This window comes from Notothenia coriiceps, unplaced genomic scaffold (assembly GCF_000735185.1).
Source record: "Notothenia coriiceps isolate Sejong01 unplaced genomic scaffold, NC01 NC01_scaffold00012969, whole genome shotgun sequence".
NCBI classification, from domain to species: Eukaryota; Metazoa; Chordata; class Actinopteri; order Perciformes; family Nototheniidae; genus Notothenia; species Notothenia coriiceps.
Window position 1 is genome coordinate 1 of NW_011345670.1, and position 15,417 is coordinate 15,417.

The window sequence follows — 15,417 nt, forward strand, 5'->3', positions numbered from 1 at the left end:
AAAACTGGATACAAAATCCACAATCAATTACAAATTAAATTACAATTTCAAGAATCTGCAAATAAGGTGGTCTGTCCTCATGAGCAATGTAAACAACATTGTATCATTTAGATACCGAAAGTACAATATATTGAACACTGTGCTGCTGTCATTTCCCCCTAATGATAACCTTAGATGGTGAATTATAACTCACAATGAAAATTGTTCAGGAAAGTGGGTATAGAGTAGACATGTAGAACTAGATAAACTTATGATAAGCCAGCCTTGTCTACTTATTAAGGAAAAGTGGGAGGTTCTTTTTAATGAACAGTAGCTTCTCTGCTTTATCAGCCATAAGTCTGTTCCTCTTCTCATCAAGCACATGAGAGGCAGCGCTGAACAGTCTCCCGCTGTCAGTGCTTGTGATTTGATCTTACTCCGCATATTTGTCCGGGTGTTTTGATTTCAAGTGGTGGAGTAATCCCGAAGTGGTGAAAGTAATCCCGAAGTGGTGAAAGTCTTTGCAGCCGAAAGCCGAAAGGGCCTTTTTAACAATTTTCGGCCGATAATTTTCGGCGGCCGAATATTCGGTGCATCCCTACTTCTCAGCTTCTGATGATGCTTCATGCTGATCCCAGAAAACTAGCAATGTGCTGACACGCACAATTGTACGTCGATTGTGGAGCAGGGACATTACAAAATGGCATTTAAAATATAATGGAGGCATTCAAATAAATGTGGTTTTCAGTTTTAACTCTGTATTGACATGGAGGGGAGGAGGCAAGGAGAGGACTATATCATCTGCATAATACAAATATAACTAAATATTTTGAGCTTGCGTTTAAGCGGAGAAAAACACGAGAAAGCCTGAAAACAATGCTAAGAACTTTAACATCTGGTAGAAAAGTAATAAACGTTTTCATGTATTCCTTTAAAAAATATTCATAATTTGTAGTAGAAGGTGGACTCAAGTCCAATAACAGATTTTGTGTGTCCTAGTTGTCCAGTGTAGTAATAATATCTGGTACGGATTTGAGTCAATGACATGGAAGCTATTGAAAAAATAAATATATATTTTTAAGTATTGTGTCAAAATCCATTGATGATGATCAAGTGTAACACCATTTTAAAGTGTCACAAATGACAGCTTCTAACTAGGAAACTTAGCCATGTTTCACAAACTGTGTTAACCTCTAAAAATAACTGGAAATCATAACCTCCATCAAGGCAGGATTTTTTCCTACATTAGTTTTAACTAGGTGTCGATAATAATCAGTGAGTCTGCAAACTGCTGCCATCATGTGGTGAAAATGTGTTGAGCCGAGATAAGTTTACCCGTCAGGAAATTTGATTTAAAAGGATGTTCACATTTTGCAGTTCTGATTTTAAATATCATGCTGAGAAGTCACGGCATGCTGTACTTACATAGTCTTCGAACTTGGTGATTTCTTCCTCCAGCAGGTCTGTTCCCACCTTGTCGTCCTCAACCACACATGCAATCTGGAGCTTTTTGATACCGTAACCCACGGCAACCAGTTTAGACGAGCCCCATAACAGGCCTTCAGCCTTCACCGAGCGCACACACTCCTCCAGCTTCACCATGTCAGTTTCATCGTCCCACTAAAATAAAAACAGAAAGGGATAATCACCTATTAGTATTTATAAAAAAAGTTCTAAGTTTTTCCAACTCCCTGTATGTGGTATCATTTTTTAGGATTTTTGGGGAACCTGGTCTGAAGCAGACTTACAGGTTTGACGTCCAATAAGATGGAAGACTTGGCGATGAGGACGGGCTTCTGGGATTTCTTCGCTGCGTACGCTTTCAACCTCTCCTCTTTGAGTTTCTCTGCCTCTTCATCGTCCTCATCACTACCAAACAGGTCCATGTCGTCATCATCATCCTCCTCCTCGACTTTAACTGGGGCGCTTTTCTGCTGCTGGACGGTGGTGCCCTGAGCAGAGTGAAAATAATGACACACTTACACAAGGAGTAATCGACCGGAGGTTGGATAAAACTAGAACACAAGATGACTCCTTTGATGAGAACAATATGTAAGAACTCACGTTTGTGTATGGTACTGAGGGAGCAGCGGCAGGAGGCTTCTCAAGAACTGCTACCCGACACTCCAGTTTGGAAAGTGCAGCCCTCAAGTCGTCCACCACTAGAGAAACAGGAATACAATCAGAATACTTTATTTCAGGGGGAAATTTTGTTTCACGAGAGTTGCTCAATTTGACACACACACACACACACACACACACACACACACACACACACACACACACACACACACACACACACACACACTTTATAAACATAAAACATTGTAAAGTATATTGCAACAATAAATACTCAGAAATTATTATAAAACAATACATTAATAAAATATATGAATGCTGTATTGCACAGAGGTATCTAGCTGCTGACAGTGGAATAAGTCAAGTGTCAGTCTATTGACTCAAAAAACACCTTGGCAGTGTTGTGTGTAAAAAAGGGACAGGAATAAAAAGAGAAAATCATAAGAAAAAAGTATTCCAAACAAGCTTCTTCATTGGATAACAGAGAAATATTTTGTGACATACTACTATAGTGCGTTATTTTATGTTAGTTTTGTATTTAATAGTGTACTATTAGGGTGGTATTCTGTCTAAGGGCTGGCTGCAATTAGCGACATTGGACACACCTGGGCTTGGTATGCCATATGCAGGAGTCAGAAAGGCAGCCAATCAGAGGGCAGACCCCCATTTTATTATTTTGTGTTTTAAAAATGTGCTGTTTACTGTTGTGTTTCCTGTTTTTGTCTCAGTCTAAGAGCTTGGCGGCAAAATATGCCACAGTCATAGTATATAGTATGGCAAAGAAAAAGTCATAACATATGTAGAAAAAAGTAATACAATAGAGTGATAAAAGTCTTGCAGTTCATAAGAAAACAATGTTAAAATAAAATTATAAAAATACTATGTCATAAATGTCTGACTAATTTCATAAGTCAGTAAGAAGTCAAATAATGATACAATCAAAAAGTGTAGATTATGGTATGTTGTAACACATACATAAAAATGGTTACATTATAGTATGCAATCAAAAATAAAAGGCAGCCAAAATCATAATGTCATTATAGTATGTCAAAGATTCAATTAATTAATGATGTACAATGTCAGAAAGGTCATTGCACCACAAAACGTTTTCTTTGTCTGTGATACAAATGGTTTGTAATATAGTATTTAAATTGAAAAAGAATGTCCTAAAATATGTAATTTTAACAAGTATGTCATTCAATTCAAATGTTAATATATATATTTTTCTCTTAAGAAAACAAAATGGATTCCTATTTAATCAAGGTTAAACCCACCTTGGTGTAAGCTATGGTTCTCCAGCTCCAGGCCCTTGATGCGACAGATGATCTCTCCTGTATCACCTGCACCGCTGACGCTCTGCAGAGCCAAGACACAAAGGTAGGAAATAATGGACACAGTTTGTAGACAGAGAAACATTTAATAACTAAACCAGAATATTATTCCTTTAATCACACCATAATCAATCAGGCAGACCCCATAAGTGAACACACACACAGCAAGTGTCCATCTCGGCAGGAAATGCATAGAAAGAGCGTGACAGAAATATGAGTGACAGGCAGCTATTTGGACAGGGGGCACTCCACACACAAATATAATATCTAAAAGCCGACTAAAGGTCTAACAAACTCAAACTCGAGCAGGGTCCGTCCACAGATTGGCAGAAGATTCCAGAGACACACGCGGCTCTGAGGCACTTACAAGCTGGGACTGTTGGCTCAGGGGAGGTTGCCCTCTGTTACACAGTGTTGTCTTCAGCTGGGGGAGGCAGGGGATTAAAGCATGAAAAAAGGGAGGAAACTGAGGGAAGCATGTAGAAAGATCGTGTCAGAGAGTTTCAAACCGGAAGCAAACGAGCAACAAAGGGAGCTGGGAGGTTAAGTAAGATTAAGGCACAAATCACAACGAGATGTTGAAGATTGGATGCTGAATACTTAGTGAAGATCATGAAAAAAGACCAGGACAAGATAAAAGATTATTAAAAGATAACATCCACCCCCATTTCTGTAGAGTAACGTTTGTCTGGCATCAGCTGACCACCAAGCGTTTACTTTTATTAGATATTGCAGCTGGGCAAATTATTATTACCTCTAACATTTCAGCAACAATTAAATATTAATGAAAGAAGCTTAAATCTATCTAACAAGTTGTTCAAAATACATGTTCAATATACAAAAGCCTGATTTAAACCATCAACAACAAACATGCTTGTATTATCACCAGCATTGGAAAGTCTAGGTCCTTAAAATAAAAGTTTGGCTCGACAAAGGATTCAAATGTGACCAAAGATAAGTTTATTTGTATTGTATAATTCCCAAATGTGTCCTTTAAAGACAAAGAAAAAAGTAGAGGAACCCTTAGGAGAAAAGATGCAGCAACTTTTGCCACTGCAAGATTGTGCAGAATAACTTATTATTTATCACTGTAGTTATCACTATTCATGAAATTCAGTTTTGTCCCATGTGTCTTTTCCCTGGAAATTCTAAAGCCATGTGACGGGACATATGGCACGTTGTTGGCTCAGTCAATAGTACATGAGGTACCTGAGTAAAGCGTGATAATGTGTGATAAGAGGCAGAACCCCGCACAGAATGCGTACTTACTCCTGCTAAAGATTTCTGGATGTTCTCCCGGGCCCTAGCGATGTCCTGCAGAATGGTGTTGGATCCGACATCCTTAAAAGGAAAAGGAAAAAAAAGTCAACAACTTTCAAGTACTAAATATATATAAAGGCAAAATGCGTCTCAGTAGTTCTATCATTTCAATTTAGCACATTGACTACTTAATTCTATAACCTCACTTTTATGTGCATATTTGAAATTTTAATAGCAAGTCAGACTTTTTAAAAAAAAAAAACTGTCAAATTCAACATAAATCTTCTTGTTTCTTATGTCATGTAATGTCACTGGTGTAAGATTTTCACAAAAAATGAAATGGTCTAAAATCAGGATATAAACTCAGAGTGACGAGACTTGCATACCTCTGTTGAGCGTACCTCTGTTGAGCGTACCTCTGCGGGCACCTCTGTGGTTTGTGAGGAGCCGTCTGTGCGCTCGTAGAAGCGTCTCTCTGCATCGTCATAGCGAGGTTTGTCAAACCAGATCTTCTCCTGGGCCAGAAAGTCCACGGAACTCATGGTGCTACAGAAGAGAGAGTAGAGAGGGACAAGAGAGGGATGAATGAAGATAACAGAGAAGGTCAAAGACATTTATTTTATAATTATTAGAAATAACCAATAGGTTATTTATGATCACAATGATTTCTTAGCAGGGAAACAAACATTTTATCTTAAAGGGGCCCTATTATGCTCTTTTTCAGGTGTCTTATTTGTATTTTGATCCTCTGCTGTGAGATGTCTCCATGCTTTAATGTTCAAAAAGGTCTTAATTTTCTCATACGGCCTGTGCTGCAGCACCTCTTTTCAGCCTCTGTCTGAAACCAGAGCCCAGTCTGCTCTGATTGGTTAGCTGGCTGGCACGTATAATGCGTTGGAGCGCTAGCCAATAGAAGCACAAGTGTTATGTAGTGATGTCACTAAACAAAGGACTACAATCAATGCATTTCAGGCCTTCACCTGAAGTCAAATTTGGGATTTTATTATTTGCAGAGCCTTTGCATGCACAAGAAGAACTATATAAAAAACTACAGCAAAGGGAGAACCCCAAAAAGCATAACATGGCCTCTTTAAAATGGCTTATTGTATGTATTCTTTTAACTACATCACCACGAAAAACCTACTTTAAATGAAGTAAAGTTGGCAACAATGGTTCATACGAACATCAGTCACACAGTCAAATCTCAAACAGACAAGGAATAAAAAAAAAAAGGCATGAACCAACACAAATTAAAAAAGCAAATGGGCACACATTCCCAAAAAAAAAAGGAAAACTCATGATTATATAAAATAAAAAACAATGAAAGGTAAAACGGAAACATCTGGAGCGACTCCATTCTCCCGGGTTGGTCATACTTGTCCCTCAGTGGGGCGGTGGAGGCCGCTGATGCTGCTTCTGTCCGCCGACCCTTCTTCACCACCACAACATCACTCCCAGTGTAGCCATGGAAACGGCTCTCTGCAGCATCATACCGCCACTTGTCCAACCACACCCGCTCGCTGTCTGGGTGAAGGAAGCAGCAGACTCCGGTCCCCGATGCTTCAATCTTCTCTTGGACCTCAGCTGGCTCCTCTTCCTCCTGAATAGGAAGCAAAGCGTGGAAGACTTCCGCTTTCCCCTGCGGGACCACCCGTTTTTCCTCCACTGCCTCTTCCTCAGCTTCTTCTTCCTCCTCCTCCTCTTCTACAAGGCTTTGAGGGTGGTCGCTACTTCTGGAAGTGGAGGCGCAGGTGGAGCGTTTGGAGGAGTTGTTGCCATACAGGTTCTGGTAGAAAGTTGCTTCTGCACGGTCGTACAGAGGTTTCTCCAGCCACACGTCTCTGAGCAGCTCCACTGGAATGCGGGGCAGTCCGTTGATCGACTGACGATTGGTTGGGGTGACGGCTGCTTGCCAGATGACCGGGGTTGCAGGTGTCGGGGCTAGAGACTGATATCCTTCATCCGGTGTTTGAGGGGGGATGGAGGGGTTAGGTGGGGATGTGAGGACCAGAGAGTTTGGAATTGGTCGCTGCACTGATTCTTCAGCATATTGGCTTTCTGCCTGGTCGCCATGCTGGCACACCGGTCCTAAGGAAGATGGAGCCACAGACGACTGAAAGTTTGAGTGTTTGCCGGGGGCTGGGGAGGAACGCTTTGACTTGGTGGCCCCGTTGGAAGAGCTCGCCAACCAGCACTGGTAGAGGCTCTCGGCTTGCTCGTACATGCTCCGCTCAAACCACACATTAGCACACTCCGACTGCAGGCCCATCAGCCCAGCGCGGGGGTCAGATGCTGGCTGGCTTGTCCGTTTGTCTGGCTTCTCTTCTTTTTTGGTCTTACTGTCAACCGTCCCCTCAGGCTGACTCTCGGGATTGGATGAACGCTTCTTGCGGCGACGGCTTTTCCCACTGCGCTTTCCCTCTCCGTTTAGGCTGCCGCTCTCTGGGGACGATGATGCCCTATCTCCGTTTCTTTGACCTGATTCAGCCTTATTCATACACGGCCAGGCTGCAGGTGCGGACCGGTCCACCTGACAGTGGCTGGCTTTCTTATCTAACTCTGACTGATCAAGTGCAGAACACGAGGGATTCTTCTTAGACATCTTTGATCCGTGGCAGCGGAAAAAAGAGAATAACAGGTACAGGCTTTTGGGTTAGTAAGATAGACGCAGGAAGGTTTGGAGACACAAAGGGATTGATCTTTTAGACTCAGTCGTCCAAATGCAACAGTCAAAGAGCTGTACGTTTGAAACAGAGTCTAGAAATCAGACCCAGAAGGAAGCATGCAGGAAATTGAGAAGAAATCCATGCAGATGAACTAAAAAGGTTTAGTGAATGGAGTTACATGTTGGTGAATTGTTAGTATTGTCAAAACTCATGCACAGGAGATGCTGACTAAGTCGTACCAAAGCTCGGAGAGCGTTCAGCTGAGTTTACATGGTTTAAACTCAAGAATATAAGTAAGGGGCAATTAACACTGGGGCCCGTGCTTTTTTAAGTCTGAATGCCAGATTGAGATTGTCCAACTGAGTCCTTAAAATACAAAAAAATCAAGTCTGAATTGCAGTTTCTCCTGCAACACAATACTTAAAGGTGGGTTAGGTAATTTTGGAGAAACCAGCTCCAGTGGCTAGAATTTGAAAATACACAACCGGAAAAAATCTGCCACGTCCTTACAGAGCCCCTCCTCCAACACACACGAACGCGCACATGACCAACGAGGGCACGAGATAAGTTTGTGCACAGATGGAAGGCTGACAGGCAGGTAGAACATCCAGTTACTTTAGCCGGGGCGGCTAAAATGATTGGTCGTGCTTTTTTACAGTACTACGGCTTCCACAGATGATATTTTTTTATGGATTTTTTGTCAAAGCACTTAAGATATTCATTGCTATCGGGATGTTAAGAGCATTCCATGGAATATAACAAAGTGTACCTCGAGCCAGTTTCTCAAACTTACCTACCCCACCTTTAAGCAAACCCCCCCCAAAAAAGCAATTTATTTTTGCCAGACGGGGAATTGTCTGAGTGGCCACTGCCATTAAAAAACTAGAGCTCATATTAACTATGCTCATCCCACAAAAGGCAATTTACCTGTTTTTTGATTAGGTGAATTTCTATTTATAGTAACCAAAATCATGCAACGTTATATTGATCTGACACCCAAGAGACCCTGGTCCTTTGATTACTCAAAACATAAATAGCTGCAGTATTATAATTATAAATGGCTTTTAAACATTCTTGAACAAAATAATATAACATGTTTAACCAACACTTAATTTAGAGCAATTTTATCACAACTATTGTATATTGTTCTTGGAACAAGACTTGACCAATCATGACACAGCAACATGAAAGCATGCAACAACAAATAAGTGTCTAACAAGTGCAGAGCAAAATATAAACAGGTTTAAAAACTGACATTAAAGATCAATTAAAATGATGTCCATGCAAGCAAACTTATTCAGTCTACAGCTTTGCGGTTTTCTTTCCGATACATTTTTTTTTTTAATCAAACATTGCACAAGCCATGCTGTTTTTATGAAGTTACATTATTCTGTTGCAATACAGGAAATGCATTCCCTTAATGTTTCAACATGTGGAGGTTAGTAATATTACGATGAATAGTGGCATACTGAAATAGATTTGGGCACCATTTGGGAAAGCATTTCCTGCTTAATGCTTACAAAAAATCTTATTTAAGCTCTTAACTCACCTTCCTTGGTAAAAATGTGTTGAGCTTAAACTATTACTCAAAGTCAAATGCTCAACACGTTCTTTTCATCCAGTTAAATCGCAAGCCATTCAAAAGAAATGTAACAATCACCACCTTGCAAAACAAAGACAAAACTATGGACGTACCACAACTCGAATGGGAAAATGTCAACAATGTTATCAGGAGTACTCACTTGTCAAATTCTGAATGCAAGATGAGAGGAAAGAAGCTTGTGTTAAAATGTGAGTTTTCTTCATAAACAAGTTGACATGAAACTATCTACTCAAATGGAAGATACTTGCACTATCATCTGCTTTAGTTGATAAGAAAGAAAATCAAGCAACTACTTGGATACATCTCAAAGTTTTCCATTTGAAAGGCACCAGGGACCGTCTATTTTTGTCAATTTCATCAAAAATTAAATGTTCTATTAAAGCAGCTCTATCGAAAATGTAATCAAGCACATTAGTGGTGATATTTCAATTAAACAGATGTCAATCTACACAGACCACTGCAACTACAAATGCATTAATATGCTGGGTTGCTAGGCTGCACCCATTTATATGTCGCTCTAGGGACACTGGGACAATCTTTTATTTAAAGAACTAACAGAAAAAATTCTATATGTTGACTTCTCTACTCAGCCCTTGACACTCTGCATTTATATTAGCATATCAAATTAAAACAACAAAGGGTGAATAAGACTAGGCACTGAAGTTTTTTTTAACAAATGCCACTCAAACAGGGCTATTTTAAGCATCACTAGTGAGCATTTCTGGCAGCAGTAAGGTGTATGAGCTCATGTTAATTATTATGAAAGAAAAATGACCCTGGGTGCATCAATGTGGCATATTGATGTGTTCTGTTTATCTACAACAAGAGTCAAATCAGTGTTTTATGTGGTCTTTACATGGAGTTTAATGATAATAAATAAAAATTGCCAGCTTTAACCTTTCAATATGCTTATGAGTGAATATCCCCTTTTGAGGAAGTCACCTCAAATAACCTCAGCCAAGTGTCTGATGCATTTAAGCACCCCAGTAAGGGTGAAGTACAGTGATATGCAAATGCTTAACTATACTAGCACTGATATACTAACTAATAATATTGTATTTCAAAGATTGACGATAAAACCCACAGCTTACTTACAGGACTATGCCATCATCACGCCCTACAACTCAAAATAACTGCTTTATATCTGAAAACGTGCTATTTTTCTATTGAGATAACAGGTCCTTTCTAAAATGACATTACATCCTAAAACAATGCAACACTTTCACTTAAGGTCAGAAAAGTGTGACTGTTAAGGTCATGAATGAAAACCTGTCATGCAACATAAACAATTTATGAAAGGCAGGGAGCTGTCTTCAGAAGGTGCGCCCTGCTAACCTCAACATTAGCCATCTTTCATCTGTTAGTAGGTCCTAGCTGCGATTAAACGCCGTCAGTGGGTGGTTAATATTAAATGCGACACAATTACTACGCGTTACAATTCGACACTTGGCTATTGTTTTCGTTTACTAAGAGTAAAATGTAAATGTAAAACAGCGTCTGAAGCCGGTGTCCAGCCGGCGTGACAGCCACTGCGTTAGCACCGCGGATGTTGAGCACTAGCAAGCTGCTAGTTCAGCTAGCCGCTAGCTAGCCTGGGCTAACCCACGCCGAGCACCTCCTGTCTGTAAACCGCTGAATCTCCATTCATTGCCCAAAATGTCTCTCAAATGATTGGAGATATTATTCCCCAGACTGATACCCCCAGCTGTCAGTCAGTGTTAACGTACTTACTGCTGTGTATTTTGTCTTGTCGGTGTGAAGACAGGCCGGTGGATTAAACGCGTGTTTCTCCAGCAGTCGGTGAGTGACAACGGGAAAGAGGAGGGAGGAAGGACAAGGAGCACCGGTGATTGTGTGATCTGAGTATGGGGGAGGGGCCATTTTCAATCTCAAATGTGTTGACATTGCATGATCGGATTAGTATTTACTAATGTTAGTGGAGTGGAGTCATTTGCATAACTGAGACAGAACAATGATGGGTATTTGGTTTAAATAACTAATACCCCAATGTTCAACCTTTGTCCTATTACAACAATCCCCAACTCTTTATGACGTTATGTTATTGTATAAAACGAAATCCCAGAACCTTGTTTTGCAATGGCAAGTAGGACCTTAAGACAGTGAGCAAGAAGTACTCAGACTTTTAGTAGTAAAAGTCATCCATTTAAAATCTGACTTAAATAAAAGTACACAAGTGTTTTAATATATTAGATTAGTAATGCAATAGTGTGTTCATTATTTTAATGTAGCAGATGGTTAAGGTAGGGCTTTGGATTTTTTTTTGTATACACTAGGGCTGCAGAAAAATAGTAAGTTAGTAGTAAGTATGTTCAAATGAATGAAATGTAGATTTCCTGCTTTTCAGTATTTTATATAGCACTCTTACTCTTTAAAAACAAACAAGAAATTGGAAGAAATCACCTTGATAATTATTTTATTATCCAACATTTTGGTTGTGTGCTTAATTTGGACAAATATTAGGCCTTTATATACATTGTTTCTTAGGTTGATGCTACATAATAAAGTTTGAATTTAGTCTGACACCAGTGTGACCCTCTGTATTCACTCTACATTGCCTTCAATAAAAGTGCCTCAACATTTTAAAAAGTACATAAAAGTACTGTGCATCCAAGTGTATTTACAATACTAGCGAATGTAATTCCTGAAGAAATTGCTAGTGGGAATGCTTTATGCTGAAAAGCTGACGCTGAACTGCTATGCTGAAATGTAATGTGTAAGAAGAAAGTGAAGAATTTAGATTGAAATTACAGTTGCAAGAAAAAGTATGTGAACCCTTTGGAATTACCTGGATTTCTGCATAAATTGGTCATAAAATGGAGGAAGCCACTGCTGTCCAGAAAAAACATTGCTGCACGTTTGAAGTTTGCAAAAGAGCACCTGGATGTTCTGGCAAAATATTCTGTGGACAGATGAAACGAAAGTTGAGTTGTTTGGAAGGAACACACAACGCTATGTGTGGAGAAAAAAAGGCACAGCACACCAACATCAAAACCTCATCCCAACTGTGAAGTATGGTGGAGGGAGCATCATGGTTTGGGGCTGCTTTGCTGCCTCAGGGCCTGGACAGATTGCCATCATCGACGGAAAAATGAATTCTCAAGTTTATCAAGACATTTTGCTGGAGAACTTAAGGCCATCTTTCCACCAATTTAAGCTCAACAGAAGATGGGTGATGCAACAGGACAACGACCCAAAGCACAGAAGTAAATCAACAACAGAATGGCTTCAACAGAAGAAAATAGGCCTTCTGGAGTGGCCCAGTCAGAGTCCTGACCTCAACCCAATTGAGATGCTGTGGCATGACCTCAAGAGAGCGATTCACACCAGACATCCCAAGAATATTGCTGAACTGAAACAGTTTTGTAAAGAGGAATGGTGCAAAATTCCTCCTGACCGTTGTGCAGGTCTGATATGCAACTATAGGAAACGTTTGGTTGAGGTTATTGCTGCCAAAGGAGGGTCAACCAGTTATTAAATCCAAGGGTTCACTATACTTTTCCACCCTACACTTTGAATGTTTACATGGTGTGTTCAATAAAAACATAAAAACATATAATTTTTTGTGTGGTTTTAGCTTAAGCAGACTGTGTTTGTCTATTGTTGTGACTTAGATGAAGATCAGAACACATTTTACGACCAATTTATGCAGAAATCCAGGTAGTTCCAAAGGGTTCACATACTTTTTCTTGCAACTGTACATGATTCAGTGTATCAATACCCTCCTCTGTAGACTTAAATACTTGTCTCTCTGCAGCTCAGAGTCCGGAGGGGTGCACAGCGGGGGGGCGGCAGGTAAGCTCACAGGAAGCTACCCCTTCACAATAAAAGCCTTCATGGAAACTGCTTCTATAGATCTGTCTTCTTCTCACTGACACAACATCTGCTCTTTACAGAGGAAGACGTCAGAACCACCGGGTCCGGGCTCTCCCCTGAAGAGGTTCTCCCAACGGACTCTGGACCTGAAGACCTCCAGGAGACTTCAGAGGGTCCAGAGGTGGTGGTCCCTGACACCAAGGGTCTTCCTGAGTCTGAAAAGGTCCAGGATTACTCTGTGGAGATTCAGGATGTGTCCCCAGAAGGCGAGGAGCCGCCCTCAGAGGTCATGGTTCAGGAGGTCCACACACAAGCTACCACTGTAGTTCTTACGAAGCCCACCACAGAACCAGAGTCAGTGATCCTGGAGACAAATCCTGTCCTGGACCCAGAACCCAAAGACAGTTCTTTGGGTATCACGAGGGACGTACCATCAACGCAGGAGGTTGAAGACGAGGATCTACCAGAGACACCTGAATCAGTTGAGGAGGGAACTCTTGCAGAACCAGAAGAAGATCCTTTAGAGACCGAGGTAGATGAATCAGAAGAAGATCCTTTAGAGACCGAGGTAGATGAATCAGAAGAAGATCCTTTAGAGACCGTGACAGAAGAAGAAGCAGAGGTTCCTTCCCAGGCCTCCTTTCTGACCACGGACCGGACCATAGAAGAAGTCAGTGAAGCACCAGAAGACCAGCTGAGTTCCGGAGTTACCTCTGACCCGTTCGTCCTGATCCTACAAGAAGATGAAGACGCCACGGTGGAACCTGAAGAAGATCTGGTCTTAATAGAAGAAGTAACCAAAGAGTACGCGGAGGTGATTCCAACTACGGCAGGCCTACCAGCAAAAGAAGAAGAACCAGCTCAGGGAGTAGCTGCCGTAGAAGATCCGGTACAAAAACTGGCTGAAGAAACTGAAATCACTGAAGTACCAGCACAGGAAGTGGTTCATGTAGAAGATACAGGACTCGTAGAAGAAGCAGAACTCGTAGAAGATAAGGAGCCTCGAGGAGAACCAACAGAAGAAGACGGACTAGTAGAAATTGCAGAAGAGACAGTACCTACAAGAGGTATCACACAAGAATATTCGGGAGAAGAAGTAGGTGAACCCGAATCAGAAGGATCCGAACCAGAAGTTGCTGAGGAAGCGGTCTCAGAGAGTCTCCTCTTGACAGAACCAGAGGTACCAGAGCCAGAAGACCCTGAGGAAGAACCAGAATCTGTCCCTGAGGAAGAACCAGAGTCTGTCCCTGAGGAAGAACCAGAGTCTGTCCCTGAGGAAGAACCAGAGTCTGTCCCTGAGGAAGAGGTGGTCCAAGAGGGTCCGAGTGAAATATCTCCAGAAGTCGGGACTCCCACCGGAGCAGGAACCGCAGAACCGCAGAAAGTCCTGGAAGAGGTACCTGTGGAGGTCCTACCTGAGGGCCCCCTGGTGGAGGTCCCTGCAGAGAACACCCCCGGCCCCCTGTTGGAGGTCCCTGCTGAGAAGGTGGAAGCCACCACCAAGTACGTGGTTGAGTACAACAACGGGAACTTCCCGGCCCTGACGGAGCGGCCCCTGGACCTGGACGGGTTTGGGAACAGCTTTGGTCTGGAAGATGAGGACTCGGTGAGTAAACTTGGCCCCTGAACAAACCCTCATCCGGTTCTGGTTCTGACGTCCTGTCTGGTTTCAGATCGGGAACGAGATAGACGGTACCCTGCTGTGGCCCCAGAGGGCCCTGAAGGAGCAGGTGGTGGAGCTGAGCCTCAAACTGAGAGGAGAGACCTTCAGTGACGCCCTGAGGGACCCGAGCAGCACCCAGTACCAGCTGCTGGACCGCCACTTCATCCGTAGGGTGAATACTATAATTTATTTTACTCTAACACAGTGGTTCCCAACCTGGGGGGTGCCAAAGATCGCAGGGGGCACGCCAGGCTTCAGATGATTTGAGGCCAAATATCATATTTAGACTTTTTTTTACATATAATTGTAACGCAATACATGATTGTCACTAAAAGCCTTGTCTCTACATAACAATAAAAGATAAAAAACAATTGATTAATGAATTTGAATAAAAATTCAAGTTAGTAGCTATTATAGGCATACAAAGACAGAAATGTATAATTCTTTCTTTAATAGAAATGTTTCTTCTGCCCGTAAAGTGTCCAAACCAGGCTTATCTGGTTAAGCACATTTTTAAAACCGGAGGGGGTTCTTGGGAAAAAAGGTTGGGAACCCCTGCTCCAACACACACTCGGGCCCTCCTTACTGTATGATGTCTCCGGGTTCTGCAGACATGGGGGTCCCTTTGTTTCACATCTTTCTTGTGCATCTAGTTTTAGTGGTTTCGTGTCTCTCCAGTTTTGCTCGTCTTTCTGGTATTTTTGCATCTGGTTTTATTGGTTGTGGTTCTTTTTAAATTCATATCATTTGGTCTCTCTGTTTGGGAGTTGTTTGTCTTGTTGTTTGTTTTCAGTTTGCATCTGATTCTGGTTTTTATTAGTTTCCCTCTCTGTCTATCAGTTGTGCATCTGTTTTGAATCTCTCTGTGTGTAGTGGTGTTTCCCTGAGGTGTTGTTCTGGATCGTGGTTCTGTGTTGTGGTTCTGTAGGTGTTTCCCAGTGGGACTCTGTGGTTCTGGAGGTGTTTCCCAGTTGGACTCTGTGGTTCTGTGTTGTGGTTCTG

The 15,417-nt window shown here is 41.7% G+C and overlaps 2 protein-coding genes across 7 annotated transcripts; one reads left to right on the plus strand and one right to left on the minus strand.

Annotated features, from left to right (window-relative positions):
• Window positions 1-1,351: 1,351 nt before the first annotated feature.
• Window positions 1,352-10,767, minus strand: eef1db (eukaryotic translation elongation factor 1 delta b (guanine nucleotide exchange protein)). Of its 6 annotated transcripts, none has more exons than XM_010773800.1 (8): window positions 8,865-8,960; window positions 6,026-7,251; window positions 5,036-5,195; window positions 4,659-4,730; window positions 3,333-3,414; window positions 2,044-2,141; window positions 1,728-1,931; window positions 1,352-1,599 (listed from the first exon to the last, which is right to left on the minus strand). In XM_010773800.1, the coding sequence occupies exons 2-8, from the start codon at window positions 7,249-7,251 to the stop codon at window positions 1,372-1,374; spliced, it is 2,070 nt and encodes a 689-aa protein (XP_010772102.1). In that variant the 5' UTR covers window positions 8,865-8,960; the 3' UTR covers window positions 1,352-1,371. The 6 variants fall into 6 exon arrangements, with proteins under 6 accessions (XP_010772102.1, XP_010772104.1, XP_010772103.1 ...); XM_010773804.1 differs by lacking the exons at window positions 6,026-7,251; window positions 8,865-8,960 and adding exons at window positions 9,058-9,067; window positions 10,650-10,756 and having other exon boundaries at window positions 1,353-1,599; XM_010773802.1 differs by lacking the exons at window positions 6,026-7,251; window positions 8,865-8,960 and adding an exon at window positions 10,650-10,767.
• A 1,870-nt stretch (window positions 10,768-12,637) lies between these two features.
• LOC104947726 (fibrous sheath CABYR-binding protein-like) lies at window positions 12,638-14,587 on the plus strand (the record flags this gene model as incomplete). Its single annotated transcript, XM_010773807.1, has 3 exons — window positions 12,638-12,731; window positions 12,833-14,358; window positions 14,426-14,587. Coding segments are annotated over exons 1-3 (1,782 nt in total), but the record flags the coding sequence as incomplete, so codon positions are not given.
• Window positions 14,588-15,417: the final 830 nt, after the last annotated feature.